This window comes from Mytilus edulis, chromosome 2, assembly GCF_963676685.1.
Source record: "Mytilus edulis chromosome 2, xbMytEdul2.2, whole genome shotgun sequence".
Classification (NCBI taxonomy): domain Eukaryota; kingdom Metazoa; phylum Mollusca; class Bivalvia; order Mytilida; family Mytilidae; genus Mytilus; species Mytilus edulis.
In genome coordinates this window covers 44,195,336-44,213,638 of record NC_092345.1, presented here as the reverse complement: position 1 = coordinate 44,213,638, position 18,303 = coordinate 44,195,336, and the positions used below count along the sequence as shown (strand labels likewise).

The window sequence follows — 18,303 nt, the reverse complement described above, 5'->3', positions numbered from 1 at the left end:
TAACAAATCTGTCATGGTAAACATATGAGTAAAAAACTAAAATCCTGTGGATTAGCTTTTTAATCGTTTTCATTGAGGGACTCCATTAGCATTTTTTCAGCGCGATCCCTATCCAATTTTGTTACAATTTTCACGTTTGGTTCTTTTCCTAAAATTTTATTCCAGTCAACTACCATCTGTGCACGTGTCAGTTCCCCTTTCAATTCAACATCTGCGTACACTGTTTTAGATTCCATTATTACATTTTCGTCAAGAGCAATCGCCATTAAAAACTGATCTGCCATTTCATAATTCTGAATCAATCCTTTATTTATATTTGGAATATAATATTTGTTCATCGTATATTTCTCAAGTTCTGCCAGGTATTTCATTTTATTAGATTTCATATTGAGAAAATTCTTGTACCAGTCCTAAAATTAAGAGAAAATTGATATTTTTTTCCAAAACATATGAAGCTACTTTCTAAATCATGCTACCATTCCGGTATTTGAACTCGTATGTTGACAGGTTATTGATACAGAAGATTGACAACTTAGACCACTCAGCCACCGAGTCATGCAACCAGTATTATATTGAATAAAGTAAACTAACTAATTTACGAACTAAAGATGATTCATCAGCAATATGGTGTGCTTCTAATATTGCATAGGTAATTCTACTATTCCGGAAGTCTATAGTTAAATCCTGTATTTATAAAATTGAGAATTGAAACGGTAGTGTGTCAAAGAGACAAAAACCCGTCCAAAGAGCAGAAAACAGCCCTAGGCCACCAATGGGTATTCAACACAGCGACAAAATCCTGCACCCAGATGTGGGCTTCAACTGGCCCTTAACAAAAGTGTGTTCTAGTTAAATGAAAATAGATGTCACACTTAACTTTGAAACACATAAATAAACTAAAATTTAAAAAAATAAACACGACTGATAAAGGGCAGAGGCTCCGGACTTGGGACAGTTGCAAACATGTGACGGGGTTAATAATGTTTTTGTGAGATCAAATCTTCCCCTCCCTCTGTTTGTCATGATAATTTTTCTTTTTCTGTGTAAGGTTTGTGGACTTTCTCATTCACAATATATTTTGAGATCGTGATCTCTTGAAAGTATAAAATTAAAAAGTGCTTGACTGAATAAATGTATACTGAAGACGTGGTTTGACAAACACCTGGTATTCCCGGCTATGGAAACCAACTGTGCTCCTCTTCTTGTTGACTCTTTTTTCTGATTCATGTGAGGAAGACCTCATGCAGGTGCTTACATTATGAAATTGACAATGAGGGTCTATCGAGAGCAGAACTTTACGATAAAAAGCATGATTCCCAATTGTGAACTTTTCGTTTCTTTGTAGCAACATTCAAGCCGCGGTTGTATATAGATATTATATCAGGTTGATGCGATATGTGTTTTCTATTTTAATTTTCTTCATACAGGGTTGCTGCTAACAATAAAGCTATTGAAACAAGGTTTTCAAGCGGTAAAATTGAAATCGTCCTTCGCACGTTTTATGTATCCTGGTGTCTATGATGAGTTTATTTACAAAAGTCATGAGTAGGGTGACCGTTATGGAATATCTGTGTCTCATTAACGTCCTCTATTCCATGATTGTGACCTTCATAAATAGACTTATCATCGAATTTGCACTTACCGTGAGCAACGTCACGGGCGCCACTGTTTGAACAGGACTTACTTAGCACCTGAGATAACCACCAATTTTGAGTGATGTAAGTGTTTCATCGTCTTTAGTTTTCTATTTAAAGTCTTGTGGGCTTGTTTCTCTTTCGTCTTGCTTTACTTTTTTTTAGCTTTGATTGTTCTGTCTCTTTTTATAAGAAAAAGCATTGAACAACAACTATTTAGCAATGTGAATTCGCATTCACTACTTGGCCAATTCAACAATTTATCAGGATGTCACTTGTGGGTATTTGTATTATATTATTTTGTATCGAACTGAAATTCAAATTACCCAAGAAAACGAGTTTTGATCACAAGTCTCCCATCCTAGCAATGTTTTAGGACAACATAAAGCATGTTCATCAGGATGTGGGTATTAAATATTTGTGTTACAGATTATTTTGTATCTAAATGAAAATTCAAATTACCCAAGAAAACGAATTTTCATCTGTGACACAAGTCTCCCATCCTAGCAATGTTTTAGGACAACATAAATCATGTAGAACTTCTCTTGCTGCTTCTGGATCTACGTGAAAATTGAATTCTGCTGACACTGTAACGTTTCCTTTTCCTATAATTTAAATGTTAACTTTGTTTAAAGGCATAATTGATCAGGCCAAGAAATTGTTTTAGTAATGACCACTCAAAATTTCAATCGCCAAGTATTTCCTGATATTAATCACCGGCATAGTAAATACTAGACCTGACCACTTTTTTGCCAACATTGTGAAGAACACACTTGTATAATTTCACATATTTACACTTGCATCATTTAAATATGCAGAATTTTTTTCCATAAGGGCTATTTCAAAAAAAATGATGCCTTTCCTTTAAACCTTTGTCAGTCTCTTGTATGATACTATATCTGTAATGTTTTTAGGTCAGATAATGTATTATGATTACTTGGTCCTAACTATCAAAGATAATAGCAGTATGTGCTCTGTTTAAAAAATGTTGTCCAAAATTGTACCTCAAAATGTCAGGAGTGTAACGCTTTTAGTGTGACATTTAGAAGAAAGCATGTGCATTCATTGATGATATAGAATAAATAAGGGCAGATACAATACCAAACAATATCTTTCATCCAACTATTATATCTTGACTATGATTTCTTGTTCAATTCTTTATGAGCCTCATAAGGTAAGTCAAATAAGTTTGTGTAAAAAAAAAATGTTAGTAAAAGTCAATATGCTGCCAGAAAATGTCTTTGTAGGTGAAATAACATGTTTCTGTACATCTTGCACGGTTTATTTTTTTTTGTTTAGTATCATAGCTTGGCACAGGTGCATCCAGTTGACCCTGAAGTTCTACTACTGGAATATTATGGTTACAATAAGAGGACTACACAGGTCTGTCAGGAGTGTAACAACTGGGTTAAGATGTATTTTTTTTAGAAACAATGTTGTTATAGTTGTTGTTTTTTCTTGAATTTCAGTGAACATTACCTGTTACAGTTTATCAGTAACAAACATGCCATTATTATGGCCTTCATTGCTTTTGTATGCTCAATACTTCAATGTCAGGAGTGTAACACAAAAAAATGCCTTATTTCAATCTTATTAGCAAAGGTAAGTTATTGGAAGAAAAACAAGCTGACAATTATTATAAAATGACATTACTACACCTCAGCTTAACACAGAATACAAGTCTACATCATTACTTTTGAAATTTTTGAACTAAAATTGCAATTGAACTAGCTTGTTTAAATGTTTTACAGTCCTGACATACAAGTATTGAGCATAAACAAGCAATAAAGGCCATAATAATGGCATGTTTGTTACTGAAAATATGCAACAGATGGTGTTCACACTCAAATTCCAGAAAAGAAAACCAATAATAACTAGATTTGCCATTGCAAGCAATAGCGGATGGCACCCTTCCCCCATTGCCAGGTGAGCGGCATCCATTTTGAAAATTCCAAAGTCAAAGAGGTTATCTACAGATGTTTATTAACATTCTTGTAAAGTTTCATCAACTTTGGAGTATTTTGAAATTTTTGAAATTTTTGCTATTTCCATGGTAACGGGTACCATTTTCGAAATTCCAAAGACAGGTGCCACTTTGGGATATGCCATGTTACATATCCATGATGTTGCAGAAGGTTTGATCTGATATTGTTTCAGGAAATGCAGCTTCAATGTGTTTTCCCATAGGGCCAATGTTAAACTTTCGCCCTGTTTCCATGACAAAGGCGGCCATTTTGGAATTTCCAAATATTGTCACAACATCTAGACATACCAAGGAACATTACCATAAAGTTTCATCCAGCTAGGTCTTATATTGAAAGATTTAGAATTTGCATTTTTTTTCACATTTTATCAGTTTCCATGGCAACAGCAGCCATCTTGATGATGCCATACCCTGTTTGCAAAACATCATATGCTGGGTAACATTATGGTATAGTTCCATGACCATTCGATCATACAGTGCCAATATATGGCCTGGACAAAAAGCGTGGAAGAAAAATAAAAATAACTAGATTTGCCATTGCAAGCAATAGCGGATGGCACCCTTCCCCCATTGCCAGGCGAGCGGCAGCCATTTTGAAAACTTCAAAGTCAAAGAGTGCATCTACACATGCAAAACATCATTTTTGTAAAGTTTTATTAAGTTTGGAGCATTTTGAAAATTTTGAATTTTTTGCTGTTTCCATGGTAACGGCGGCCATTTTGAAAATTCCAAACTCAAAAGTCAAGTCTACATAAGCTAGGCAACATTTGTTATAAGTTTCATTAAATTTAAAGCATTTTGAAGTTTTTCATATTTTTGCTGTTTCCATGGTAACGGCGGCCATTTTGAATATTCCAATGTCAAACCCCCGCTGCAATTTTTTCCCTCCATAATCATATAGCATTTAATGTCTCTAGAATAAATTTAACATTAATGTTCTGGAATGTTCCGTGAAAATTCAAAGTTTTGACCTTTTTGCATTGTTTCCATGGTAACAACAGCTATTTTGGAAATTCCAACTCCAAATGCCACATCTTCCAATGTTGCTCATCGTTACTGTGAAGTTTCGTGAAGTTTGGAGCATTTTGAGATTTTTGAAATTTTTGGTGTAGTTCCCATGGCGACATAGTAGTTCCAATGAGTGCCAAAATCATCCAACACCTGTATATAGTGGGCACCTACATTGTATTAAAATATGATGATTCTGAGTTAAAGCATTACCATACAGTTCACCAAAACTAAAAACTGTATTTTTTCACATTTGTTCTGTTTCCATGGTAACGGCAGCCATTTTTTACCATTCCAATGTCTCTTGCACAACTCCACATGGCGGTTCATATTATGGTATAGTTCCATCAACATTGGTCTGCCCAATTCTGAGAAATAGTATGGACAAAATGTGTGGAAGAATAAAAATAATAATAATAAAAAGAACTAGAATTGCCATTGCAAGCAATAGCGGATGTCACCCTGGTTCCCCAATTGCCACTAAACAGCAGCCATTTTGATTTTTTTTCCATCAGTGAATGTAGATATATGCATTGCAAAAGATCTTTTTGACGGTTTTCATAGCGTTATGTACGTTTTTCAATTTTTATCAATTGTGCTGTTTCCATGGTAACGGCCGCCATTTTAAAAATTCAAAAGTCAAACTACTGCTGTATATTCTTCATCCCATAATAATATACAATTATATGACATTTGATGTCTGTAGAACTCTTTTAACACTTATGTTCTGGAATGTTCCATGAAAAATTCACCCCCCTCAAATTATATCTAGAGACCCCCTAGTTGAAAAAAAAATGTACCATGTTGAAGTGTGCATGAGTCTCTTTATATCATAGAAGTTTCATATACATTGGAACACATTTCTATTTTTCACATTTTTGCTGTTTCCATGGCAATGGAAGCCATTTTTTTAATTCCAAAGTAAGGTGCAAAACTACACATGGTGATTAACATTATGTTATAGTTCCATCAACATTGGTCCATTCAGTTTCGAGAACTAAGCTGGACAAAAAGTGCGGAATAAGAATAATAAGAAACTAGATTTGCGATTGCAAGCAATAGCGGATGGCACCCTTCCCCTATTGCCAGGTGAGCAGTAGCCATGGTAACGGCGGCCATTTTGGAAATTCCAAACTCAAAAGTCAAGTCTACATTAGCTAAGCAACATTTGTTATAAGTTTCAATAAATTTGAAGCATTTTGAAGTTTTTCGTATTTTTGCTGTTTCCATGGTAACGGCGGCCATTTTGAAAATTCCAAAGTCAACCTGCTCCTACAATTTGTTCTCACCATAATTATATACCATCATTTAACATAAAATGTCTCTGGAATGAATTTAACATAGATGTTCTGGAATGTTCTATGTTAAACATTTCGCCTGTTTCCATGGCAATGGCAGCCATTTCGGAATTTCTAAGTATTGGTGGTACCTCGGGGCCCCACCACCAACATTTGCAAAAAGTTTTATAAGGTTGGCTCTTATAACGAAAGAGTTAGAATTTTTATTTTTTTTTTACATTTTTTGAGTTTCCATGGTAACCGCGGCCATCTTGCACATTCCAAAGTCAGGTGCACAACTTCACATGGTGGACAACATTATAGCATAGTTCCATCAAGATTGGTCCATCCAATTCCGAGAACTGTCTTGGACAAAAAGTGTGGAAGAATAAAAATAATAAAAATAATAAGAAAAAAAAGAAACGAACAATAACAATATGTCACCCCAACTCCGTTGAGGGTGCCATAAAAAAAAGAAACGAACAATAACAAGATGTCACCCCAACTCCGTTGAGGGTGCCATAACTAGATTTGCCATTGCAAGCAATAGCGGATGGCACCCTTCCCACATTGCCACTAAACTGCAGCCAGTTCGAAAATTCCAAAGTCAAAGACCGCATCTACAGATGTTTACTAACATTGTTGTAAAGTTTCCTCAATTTTGGAGCATTTTGAAATTTTTGAAATTTTTGTAGTTTCCATGGCAACGGCGGCCATTTTGGAAATTCCGAAGTCAAAAGTCTGATCTTTACTTGCCATTGGTCATTTATAATGAGTTTCATTAAGTTTGGAGCATTTTGAGATTTTTGGACATTTTTGCTGTTTCCATGGTAACGGTGTCCATTTTTAAAATTCCAACAACAGTTTCAATATCGACTTATGCCATGTTATATATTCATAAAGTTTCTTTGAGTTTGATCTCATATTCCTTTAGAAAAGGCTGATTTGATGTTTTTTCCCATAGGTTCAATGTTAAACTTTTCTCCAGTTTCCATGGCAATGGTACAGATTTTGCAGAAGCTAAGTACTGTTGGTACCTCAGGGCACCACTGCCAACATTTACATAAAGTTTCATTAGGTTGGCACTTATAATAAAAGATTTAGAATTTGGATTTTTTTTTACATTTTTACAGTTTCCATGGTAACGTCGGCCATTTTTTACCATTCCAATGTCTCTTGCACAGCTTCACATGGAGGTTCATATTATGGTATAGTTCCATCAACATTGGTCTGACCAATTCCGAGAAATAGCGTGGACAAAATGTGTGGAAGAATAAAAATAAGAAAAAAAAGAAACGAACAATAACAATATGTCACCCCAACTCCGTTGAGGGTGCCATAATAATAATAAGAAAAAAAGAAACGTAGAATAACAATACGTCACCCCAACTCCGTTGAGGGTGCCATAACAACATTGTTTCTATAAAAAATAACATGAATGTTACACTTAAACATTTTAAAGCGTTACACTCCTGACATTTTTGGGTACATTTTGGACAATTTTTAATATACAGAGCACATACTGCTACCATCTTTGGTAGTACAAACAAACTTATCATAATACATTATCTGACATAAAAACAGCATATATATAGTATCAAACAAGAGACTGAACAAGGTTTAAAGGAAAGCCATCTTTTTTTTTAAATAGACAATAAGCAAAATTTGTAAATATGTAAGAATTATATAATTTTTAACCTGTTCTTAATTTGCACTAAAATAATATGTGAAATATAAAGACTCTACATGATTTCAGGTCAGTTTCAGGTTAAAATATGGTAGCAATAAATTATGGTCAGGAGTGTAACAGTGTAACATTTGTTACACTCCTGACAAGTTTCTGATGTAGCTTATCTATAACAAAATTCAACATGATTCTTTATTAAAATAATTGTAACATCTTTACAATGTAATGAGAAAGCCGATCTGTCTTGTAAAAGTGATTTTTCTGCACACTATTCACCAAAGATTCTTAAAAATTAAAGTGTAATTCTCATTAAACATGTTAAAAGTTTGCTCTTTGCTCAGAAATAAAAAAAATATGTAATCAAATATCTAATAAATTTATTTATTTGTGAGATTGTAAATTTAAAATAGATATCATTACTGATTTTCTAAACATTCCATTAAAAAACAGTCTTACAGTTACTGAAAAATATGTCAGGAGTGTAACAAAAGGATAAAAAACACATGTTTGTATTTTTTAAATGAAGAAAACTTAGAATTGACTGAAGCAATTGTTGTGAAATTTTCAGAGGATGTAATTAGATCATATATGTTTGCTTCCTTATACTTTTTATATAAAATTAAGGCTTTTGCAAAGAGATATAAAAACTTTTGAAGTAAGATATTAAAGAATACACTAAAAATTGGTGAAATTTACATATTTAAAAAAAAAAACTGTTTATAAGTAAAAAAAAATTGCAGGAAAATCATTTAGTACCTTTATTGCAACAAACAAAAAAATTACATTGATATTTATATTCTTATTTATGTTTGTCAGTTGATATCATTCATGTCATTATTTTGTTGTTTCCTTTGAAAAGTGGATGAACTCTTATGAGTAAAATGTTGTTAAAATTTTTGTTTTTATTATTTTGCATTAACCCTTGGTAGTTTTGTAATTTAACTTGAATGTCTCTGGATTAAAGAAAAATGATAGAAAAAAGATTTATTTAGCAATGACTTAATTTTTTACCATGTTTGTCACACTTTGGCATCATTTTTTTTGAAATAGCCCATAATTTAGATTGCATATTTCATTAATGGTCTATTGAATCTATCGATCTTATCAAATTGAAAAATATTGGATCATTTCTTAAAGGTTGCATATGCAGAATAATCTCAAATTAACATTATATATCAAATAGTATACGTGTATTGGTAAAACGTCTGGAAACCAAATAGAGAACCACATGCGTATAAAAAATATATACAATACATGTACATTGTAGGACAAAATAAGAGGCTACGGTCTCTTCCTAATCGTTTTTAATCTCAAAGACATACACATAAATTTTACTTTTTCCGAAAATGTACGTTTATTGTTTTCATTGATCAACTTTGATGCTTTAAGACTCTTGCTGCCGGACTGAATTTTCGGTTCTCCCTCGACACCATTTGCGAGTATGGTCATGAGAAACGATGATAGTCCATCGGAAGGGGACGATAAATGGCTGACTCGTGCTAAGAGAGAATCATATATCTTGCACGTAAAAGACACCCTTGTAGATTTCGAAAAAGGGCAGGCTAATGCCGCTGTGTTGAAGACCCATTGGTGGCCTTGGGTTGTGTTTGGTTCGGTCCTCGTCTTTTTTACCCATACCCCATTTCCTTACCAATTTTATTTCCTATTCTATAACACTCTCACCATAATAATTTCCTCCCATGATATAACATTTTTCCAGTTGCTGACCAAACATTTTATCTTTTCGCAGTGCCATCGCCATGTTCGTCAAAGGCCCAATGCATACAACTGATATATCACCTAAAACAGAAACAAAATAAAAATAACCTTGTATGAAATTGATTTTTCGTTTAAATCATTGAAAACGAGTTCAAAACATGTTCAAAAATATATGGACATATAAATATAAACCTGCGAGCAGATCTAGAATATAAAAACTTAAAATTAAAATTTGTGTTCTTAAAATTATCAGTAAAGCGTACCAGAAAATTGTTTAGATAAACGAATCAAAGCACTGACTCCGTCCTCCTTTTGAACCAAAGAAAAGTCTGGAGCATTTGGGTCTGGAGACTCTCCAAATCCATCGGAACCATGATATCCGGAACATCCTTCAACCTTAAAACCGTTTAGAGCTTGGTTGCATCCGACATATATTGGGATCTGAAAATATATGGAGTGGTCATCATGTTTTATCATAAAGACAGTTTTTAAGGAGAGTTTGCTTTTTCTATATTTACCGACATTTGTCACGGTTTTTGATTGCCCCGTCGGTTGATCCGTCGATAGATTTGTAGATACAGAACAATCATGCATTATTGTTCCATCCGTATAGTTTCCTCAAGCCAATCACAAGTTTGACCTATACTTATTTTGTAGACCATGTAGAATATGCATTTTATGACTATAAAGAGTCTTTATTCAATAGTGTCATTTGATAATTTTGGGCTTATACAAAAAAATATTGTCCTGTCATTTTGCTTGTTTGAACTGGTGCTAGATTATTTATTTCTTTATAAATATTGTAATACCGAAAATTGGTAAATAAAATTGATAATTAGTTATCTGTTATATAATATATTTACTATATACCAATCTGCTTTATTTTATCTTAGCTATATGTAAGCCATGCAATCATTTGTTAACTTGGATCAATTTATGATGCAGCTTTTTATTTGCTAGGAACATTCGAATAAAATGTACCTGAAAAATCTCTTTGGTGCCTTCTACTTTACTACAGTTAACCGTTAATTATCCATTTGGTACTCTACATGGTAACACGTGACGTTTTTTTTTACAAATACTAAGGTGTCAATTTTAGCAATTTCCTAGGATTAAAGGCGAGGTTTTGCAAGGTGAATATCAATTTTAGACGATTTTTTAGGTGACTACGCTGTTGCATTCAAAATGATATTCATATAGTAAAACATAAAAAATAAAACATTGTAATAAGATAATTGCTCGGGTAATTATTGCTTTGAAAATAGTTAAAAGCAGAAAGTGTTAGATTATTATTGATTGGCCCTTTGTTTCTTAACGTTCAGTGGCAAATATTTCATGCTTGTCAGTCAAGACAAGAATCCTTAACAATACACAATGTAGGTACATGTATGTCCTGTAATAGAGGCCTCTGCGATAAAGATATAAAAAAATAAGATACCCACTGGAAAATTAGGGTATATTAGATAGGAATAGAACATTTGCGTTGCAACAGGCCACTAACGAACTCGTCAAAGAGTTGTTGCAAGGGTTCTCGGCTTATGTCTCTCTCTTATTTCAATTATGAGGCGTCACGAATTTGACGTCCTTTTCTGATCGGACGTGGCTGAGTACTTGTGCATCCAGCAAAACCAAATGGACGTCCCAACTTGGTGATAGATTAAGTGCCAGTATGAAGAAGTCGATATTTACCATAGTTTTATTCCCCAGTCACTCTTAGGGACACATATAAAAGAAAACTACTCAATTTTGTTTTGCTACTTTTGTTGAGAAAGTAAACATTTATAAATCAAAATCGTGTTATGGTTCTTATATTTCCATAAACCTCAAAGGATAAGAATTGATGTTTATAATAACATTGCAATATAAGACGTAAATGGAAAATAAAAAGTATACGAAAACAACTCATTGGATTGCACTTACATCTAAACGATCTGCAAGCTTCAAAATCCGCAAAACATTTAAAGCAACTTGAGGTGATCTGGTGTTCCCCATCACTGTAGTTATAGCAACGACTTCCACATGACTAGACGCCAAAGCCATAAGTATAGCTTGGGCATCATCGAGGCCAGCATCTGTATCAATAATTATCTTTTTCTTCATGTTCACTTTACAGTCAGGGACAACGTGTTCTAGCTGTAAATTTAAGAAACAAATGTTATAGGTCAATAATAATTCGGTTGATCAAATAATTGTATGAATATGAATGGGGAGATGTGATATGAATGCCAATGAGACAACTATCCACCACAAGAATCATTAACAATACACAACGTAGGTACATGACATTTAACATTAGCGTTCGGTCGCAATCCTATGCCATCACATGTCCTTCAATAATGAGAAAACGTATCTGTATAGTTGGCTATAAAAGGCAACGAATGCTAGGCCTAATTAAAAAACACATTTGATATTACCCAAGGACAACCACTATACTTCATGTTCCCAACTTTGGACAGGCTCGTTATTGATGGCCGTACGGTGACCAATAAGTTAAAATTTTGTTTCGTTTGGTCTCTGGTGCACAGCACAACATAAAAATTAATTGCATTTGGTTAAATGAGTTCGCTGATCTGAATTGTATATCATAACAATAGTTTATGTCAAAAAAATTTAGTGAAACATTTTTCCAAGTGTTTGTAGGATAAATATTCAGTGATTGCTCAAAACAATTAAATAACAGTTAAAACAACGCGGGAAGTGATTTAAATACACTGCATGAAAAGTAAAACATCATTGTAAACCGAAAAAATCCAAATAGATTTCCTAAATCAATATAATTGTGAACGCAACTGGCAGTGGAGGTTAGTATTTGTATTTGTAGTAAATTGATACTCCAAATTGGGATATTACAATTAGTATTGTCTAGTTTGTTAAAGATCTTTTAAACATTTTGCCAACAGGTAACTATTAACCATCAACAAATTTTACAGAGTCTTTTCTAAATCCAGTTTAAGAACATCGACAACACAGACACATCATGTTAGTATACAATATTACTCTTTTATAATTTCAACAGACTGGGGAGTTTCCATTGAAAAACTCCATGGAGACCAATGTTGACACTCCAAACTACTTGTTACCAAATTACAAAAAAAACGTTATATTTTTTTCGGGAAGTAAACATGGTAAAATGACCATTCTTTACATTGGTCAGACATATTATAATAATAACTAGACAATAACACGTAAATTTGTATTTAAAATGTGTTAAATGTGTTATATAAAAGAAACAAAAACATTTCTTACTTATATACCTTTTTTTTATTTTAGAGAACCGACTTACAGGCACGAAATGTGGGTATATTGGATAGGGAATTTTCCCTTGCTACAGACTATCTAAGAGCCCCTCAGCGAGTTTTTGGGAATGCTCTTTAGTCATGTTAATATGAAGAGTGCGTGGTATCGAATTTACTATCTCATTCGACCGGACGGTGGCTAGGTATTTATACATCAATCACGGCCAAACCGATGTCGCACTTCGGTAAACAGGGATTTTTTAAAGTCGGTCGAGAAAAGTCCAGGTGATCATATGTCACTACTGCAGTCAACCCTTTGGGTTTCATTTAAATACAAAAACTGACTGGTGTCCAATAAGGCTAATCAAGACGACCCTCCTTCTCTCTCACACGTTCTCTCTCTCACACGTTCTCTCTCTCACACGTTCTCTCTCTCATGTTTCAGATATACCTTTAGGTTTCGCTTCTTTGTATAAAATCTCTGTTGTACCTTCCTAGCTTCGGTTGCTAGAACTTTTAATGCTGAGTGTTCCTGGTGAAAATTAATCGAACGCTGAAAAAATAAGAGTATATATTAACCTTTCACCTTCTTTGTTGTACCAATTGCACCGTAACAATGCATAACCAATATAACAATTTAATTTCTTAATATTAGATTTCAGATTTCTTCATTTGTTGAATTGAGGTTACACTTGATACATAAGAAAAAGAGACCATGTCCTCAAAAATCAGATAATTTTTTTTATGAAATAACCAAATTATCCGGCTTAATCTTTTAGGTTATTTTAAAATTAAGGTTCATGTGGACCTTGTAGCTAAAATGGCTGTGTTTCATCTCATGTTTTGCTCTGAATACAGACAAACCTGTACATGTAAAAATAAAAATTAAATTCAAATCCATTTTATTTGAGAAAATTAAAAACTAATTAAAAATAAATGGATGTTCACTTTAATAATGTTGGCCCCTTCAGTAGGAAGGACAATAAACAGCATGATACGCCAGTGGAAAAAAACTCATGATAATAAATGTTTTTGGAATAACACAGGAGTTGTACAGCAAGTCATGCTAAGTATATCCTGACTCATTCCTTATTCCTGTTCAATAGGAAGTTTATATTAGAGACAGAAGAAAAATTGCTCACAATATTTTTTTATGTTTTTTTTTACCAAAAAACTCAATAAAAATTCAATAACTCAAACATGAAATTAAGAATCATCACGAAAAAGTGTATAGATCTTCAGATTTATATAACTAACAAGTATATGAAGTTTTATGCAGTAATCATAATTAGTTTATTAGATACGACGCGATATGTGACCCCCCCCCCCCTTTATTTTTACAAAAAAATCAATAAATCTAAAATACAATTTTGAATCATCACCAAAAATTACACAGATCTTTAGATTGATATATATATATATATATATATATATATATATAACCATAACCAAGAAGTGTGTTAAGTTTTTTAAGCAATAATCATAGATCTTTTTTTTTGATACGGCGCAACATGTGAAAAAAAAACACATCCCTGTTTTTAATAGTTACGATGTCCAGTAACGCTAAAAGTATTAATCTTAACTTTTCACCAAAAATATACAGATCGTTTGACCATCATAAGAAACAACTATGAAACGAGTGACCTGTGAAAAATAATTTCCTCCAATTCTTGAACCAATGCATACAAACATCATAAACTTAGTCTTCTATTCAAGAATTTTCCATTTTTTCCGCATAAATTTCGTTTTATAGTCAATTTTTTTTCAATCGGTCAGTGTTGTTGGGAAAATATGGCAGGTAATTAAAGTTCGTGTTTTGAAGCCGAAGCCTACCGAATTAGACTATTTACCGGATTTGTAATCACATAAGCAACACGACGGGTGCCACATGTGGAGCAGGATCTGCTTACCCTTCCGGAGCACCTGAGATCACCCCTAGTTTTTGGTGGGGTTCGTGTTGTTTATTCTTTAGTTTTCTATGTTGTGTCGTGTGTACTATTGTTTTTCTGTTTGTCTTTTTTATTTTTAGCCATGGCGTTGTCAGTTTGTTTTAGATTTATGAGTTTGACTGTCCCTTTGGTATCTTTCGTCCCTCTTTTAACAATTGTCACCTGTTTGTAAACAAGCAACAAAAAATCAACAAAAAAGCATGCAAATTGAGCACGTGTTTAACATGTAAATTCAAATAATAGTTTATTTTAAGGACATGAGTATTGCGATCACCGGATTTTTACGAGATGGGTCATGCACACTGAGGTCACTTTGCATACGGAAAATATGTCGGGGGAAGGAAGCAATTAAAATAAAGTAAACTTCTTCTTAATATGAATAAATTAAAGAATTTTCTTCAGAAAAAAGTTTATGTACATAAGTTTTATAATGAAAACTATCCATTGAGTTATAAAAAACATATGCATTATTTTTTTTAATTTGAGGTTTCTTATGACTTTAAGTTTCATGAAATTTAAATGAGTCGTTCTCAAGTTACGGTGTGACATGTTTACGCCGGACATTTGTGTAGCATAATACGTCCCGTAAAATTTTGACGGCCGTATAAAAAAGTGAACCTCAAAATTCAGTTTAGTATTAATTTTCTAAAACATAAATTGAATTGGAACTTTATCTATCTAGGTCAGGCTATGCATTTTTTTAAATGATGCACATGCAGGCTGTTTACATGTACAGAGTAGTTTTAGCCAAATTGTCCACATGAACTGATTCGAAATGATCTATGAAAAAATATATAGACCTCAACTGTATAGCGCAACATAAATAAAACAAAATACCGCAGACGTTGTGATGATAACACAGCGACTGACCTGACCTTAAGTGTCTATTTATAGATTCTGCCATAAAAATACTTACACAACCAGGTCAAATACTTGATCATAGATAAACACAATTCAACGGTTCTTAATTGACACATAGGGTTCTGTTTTCACACACTTGATCGATACTGTTGACATGGTTGAGTTAAAACGTAGTAATAGTAAAAATATTTTATACTTACAATTAAGAAATTTATACAATTTCTTCCATTAATTTTCATGGTACTCTCATGTCAAATAGACAAATGTTTCTGAAAGGCGGGTAATTCAAATTTTAGAAGAAATTCCTTACATCACTCAACTATAAATTGTATGCGTAGGAAGTAATGCATAAAAAATAAACATTGCACTGACCTTGAAACCAGTTTTGAAAAGTACTTTGTATCGTTATCGTTGGTATAAATAATAATCTTGATCATTCCTGTGTAATCCAGTTTTTCTTTGTTATCAGTACCCGGTAAAACAGGGTGTTGCTAAACGGCGGAAACGGAAAACGGAACGGAACGGAAACGGAAACAAAAAGAAATATTCATATGGACGGAATTTAAAGGGGGAATGCAAAGAACTACGAAAATAAATGACGACTGAAGTATAAATGAAATCACACACCAATTATGTTGACAATGTCACAATAGAGTAGGAGCTAGATATCAAAGAAAATAGCAAACAGTTTGGGAAATACATAACATTGATAGCTAAAAATATAAGATGCTAGAAAGAGCACGTGCCATTCAATTGATCTAGATATATGTGATATATGTACATCTTCCTATAAACAATAGGAACTCTAGAACATTAAAGACTTGAATAGATCATGATAAAAATTTCTCTGTCTTCTTCCTGCAGTTTTTACCCAAAACACAAGAGAGGATGAAAGTCGTCCGTCATTTAAGCCCCAGTCCTACTAGAGCACGATCGCACCACGTTCACCGCAATCTAAAATAAATTCAGATCGTGGTGATGTCGTGGTGTGAGCGGTATGAAAATGTAAATTTTCGTTGCTTTTACGATGCTACGACGTCCTCATTACGCTTCTACAACGATCCTGCTACGATTATACCCCGTTCTCACCGCGCTTATTCTGCGACTTCAATACGCTTATCAAGATCTTCGTACGCTCTTCACGTTCTCACTACGACCATACCACGAGTTATCCGATTGTAACACGATCTTACCATGCTTCTACTGCGATTATAGCACGTTCTTACCACGATTATACTACGTTCATACCGCGATCTTACTACGTTCTCAGCAATAACGTCAACATAGTGTTCCATATCAATACTGTTCCAATTCATTCTTTTTTCTGATTAATACGTAGATTTCTCGGAAACAATACAGTCATGCCACCAAAATCTATTAGAACACGTGGGTGTGGTGGTAGGGGTTAATGTAGAGGCAGAGGGAGCAAAGAAACGATTCTTGATGAAGCAGAGATGTTGGACTGACCAATCCAACATAAATTAAATCCTATTGCTGTTCCATAAAACATCCAAGTAACAATTTATAAAAGTAAACCATTATAGGCAAAGGTATGGTCTTCAACACGGAGGCTTGGCGCACACCGAACTGTAAGCCATAAAGGGCCCATAAAAATACTAGTGTAAAACCAATTAAACGGGAAAACCAACGGTCTTATCTATATAAAAACGAGAAGCATGGTTGAGCCGTTAGAGCAAATGGATAATTACAATAGACAAACAAAATCTAGGGAGCTTTTTTTTAATATATTTTATGTGAAAATGACAATGAGAATGTTGGTCGTATTATGGAACGTAGTCAGGTCGTAAGAAGAGCGTGATGAGGACGGCAAGGGCGTGCTAGAATCGTACTGTATATATGATCATGATCAGCCGTTTGTATAGTCGTAGTTGAAGCGTAGTTGGGTCGCAGTGAGAACGTGAGGGTCGTAGTGAAGTCGTAATAACGTCGCTGTGAGATCCGCGTAGCGCAGTATCTCTGAATAGAATCACGCTTTCGCTACGCTCTCGCTACGATGGTACAGCGACCTTTGCTATCTTTCTACGATCTTAGTGCGCTCGCACTACGCTTTTAGTACGACTTGATTTCGCCACGACCGCACCCCGATTGTTTTGAACATGTTCAAAGTTGGCCACGCTCATCACGATCTTAAAAACCTCACTACGATCGTGATGCAACCTTAATTACTGCGATCTACACGATCGTACTACGATCATTAAAATTAGTATTTTTTTCTCAGATCGTAGTGCGATCGTGGCATAGTGGGACTGCGGTATTAAGGTCAATCATTACTTTTAAAGGCCACTTACTATAACGGAAATATTAACTTGTTTGTAGATCTTGTCTTGCTGATTATTTTTGTTTCAATAGTTTCTAGCTATAGGTTATAGTTTTCAAGATATTTCGCAACAACACCAAAGATTGGTAAAATCAGCGAATATAAAAAAGAAGATGTGGTATGATTGCCAATGAGACAACTATCCACAAAAAACCAAAATGACACAGACATTAACAACTATAGGTCACTGTCCGGCCTTCAACAATGAGCAAAGCCCATACCGCGTAGTCATCTATAAAAGGCCCGATAAGACAATGTAAAACAATTCAAACGAGTAAACTAACGACCTTATTTATGTAAAAAAAAATGAACGAAAAACAAATATGTAAGACGACAACCACTGAATAACAGGCTCCTGACTTGGGACAGGCACATACATAAATAATGTGGCGGGGTTAAACATGTTAGCGGGATCCCAACCCTCCCCGAACCTGGGACAGTGGTATAATAGTACAACATAAGAACGAACTATAAAAATCAGTTGTAAAAGGCTTAATTATCAGATGGAAGACTAGATAATAACGAGTTGACTAACGATTTCGATGGACATTTGACCTCCTTGTAAATCTTGTGTTGCTGATAACTTTTGCAATTAATAGTTTTTAACTAT

General features: G+C 33.9%; 1 protein-coding gene across 4 annotated transcripts; it reads right to left on the bottom strand.

The window, feature by feature from the left end:
- Window positions 1-42: 42 nt before the first annotated feature.
- LOC139512211 (nucleoside hydrolase-like) lies at window positions 43-15,880 on the bottom strand. Of its 4 annotated transcripts, none has more exons than XM_071299648.1 (7): window positions 15,728-15,880; window positions 12,997-13,098; window positions 11,230-11,442; window positions 9,573-9,750; window positions 9,274-9,390; window positions 2,097-2,239; window positions 43-410 (listed from the first exon to the last, which is right to left on the bottom strand). In XM_071299648.1, the coding sequence occupies exons 3-7, from the start codon at window positions 11,407-11,409 to the stop codon at window positions 60-62; spliced, it is 969 nt and encodes a 322-aa protein (XP_071155749.1). In that variant the 5' UTR covers window positions 11,410-11,442; window positions 12,997-13,098; window positions 15,728-15,880; the 3' UTR covers window positions 43-59. The 4 variants fall into 4 exon arrangements, with proteins under 4 accessions (XP_071155749.1, XP_071155747.1, XP_071155751.1 ...); XM_071299646.1 differs by lacking the exon at window positions 15,728-15,880 and adding an exon at window positions 15,556-15,712; XM_071299650.1 differs by lacking the exon at window positions 12,997-13,098 and having other exon boundaries at window positions 15,728-15,870.
- Window positions 15,881-18,303: the final 2,423 nt, after the last annotated feature.

Bases quoted from the DNA above. Each gene is read 5' to 3' on its own strand.
- LOC139512211 (XM_071299646.1), bottom strand. From the start codon at position 15,594: ATGAAAATTAATGGAAGAAATTGTATAAATTTCTTAATT. The intron at 11,443-12,996 runs GTATATCTGAAA...TTAAATTTACAG, and splicing joins CAAAGAAGCGAAACCTAAAG to CTAGAACACGTTGTCCCTGA. The intron at 2,240-9,273 runs GTGAGAGTGTTA...TTTAAATTATAG, and splicing joins CATGGGAGGAAATTATTATG to GAAAAGGAAACGTTACAGTG.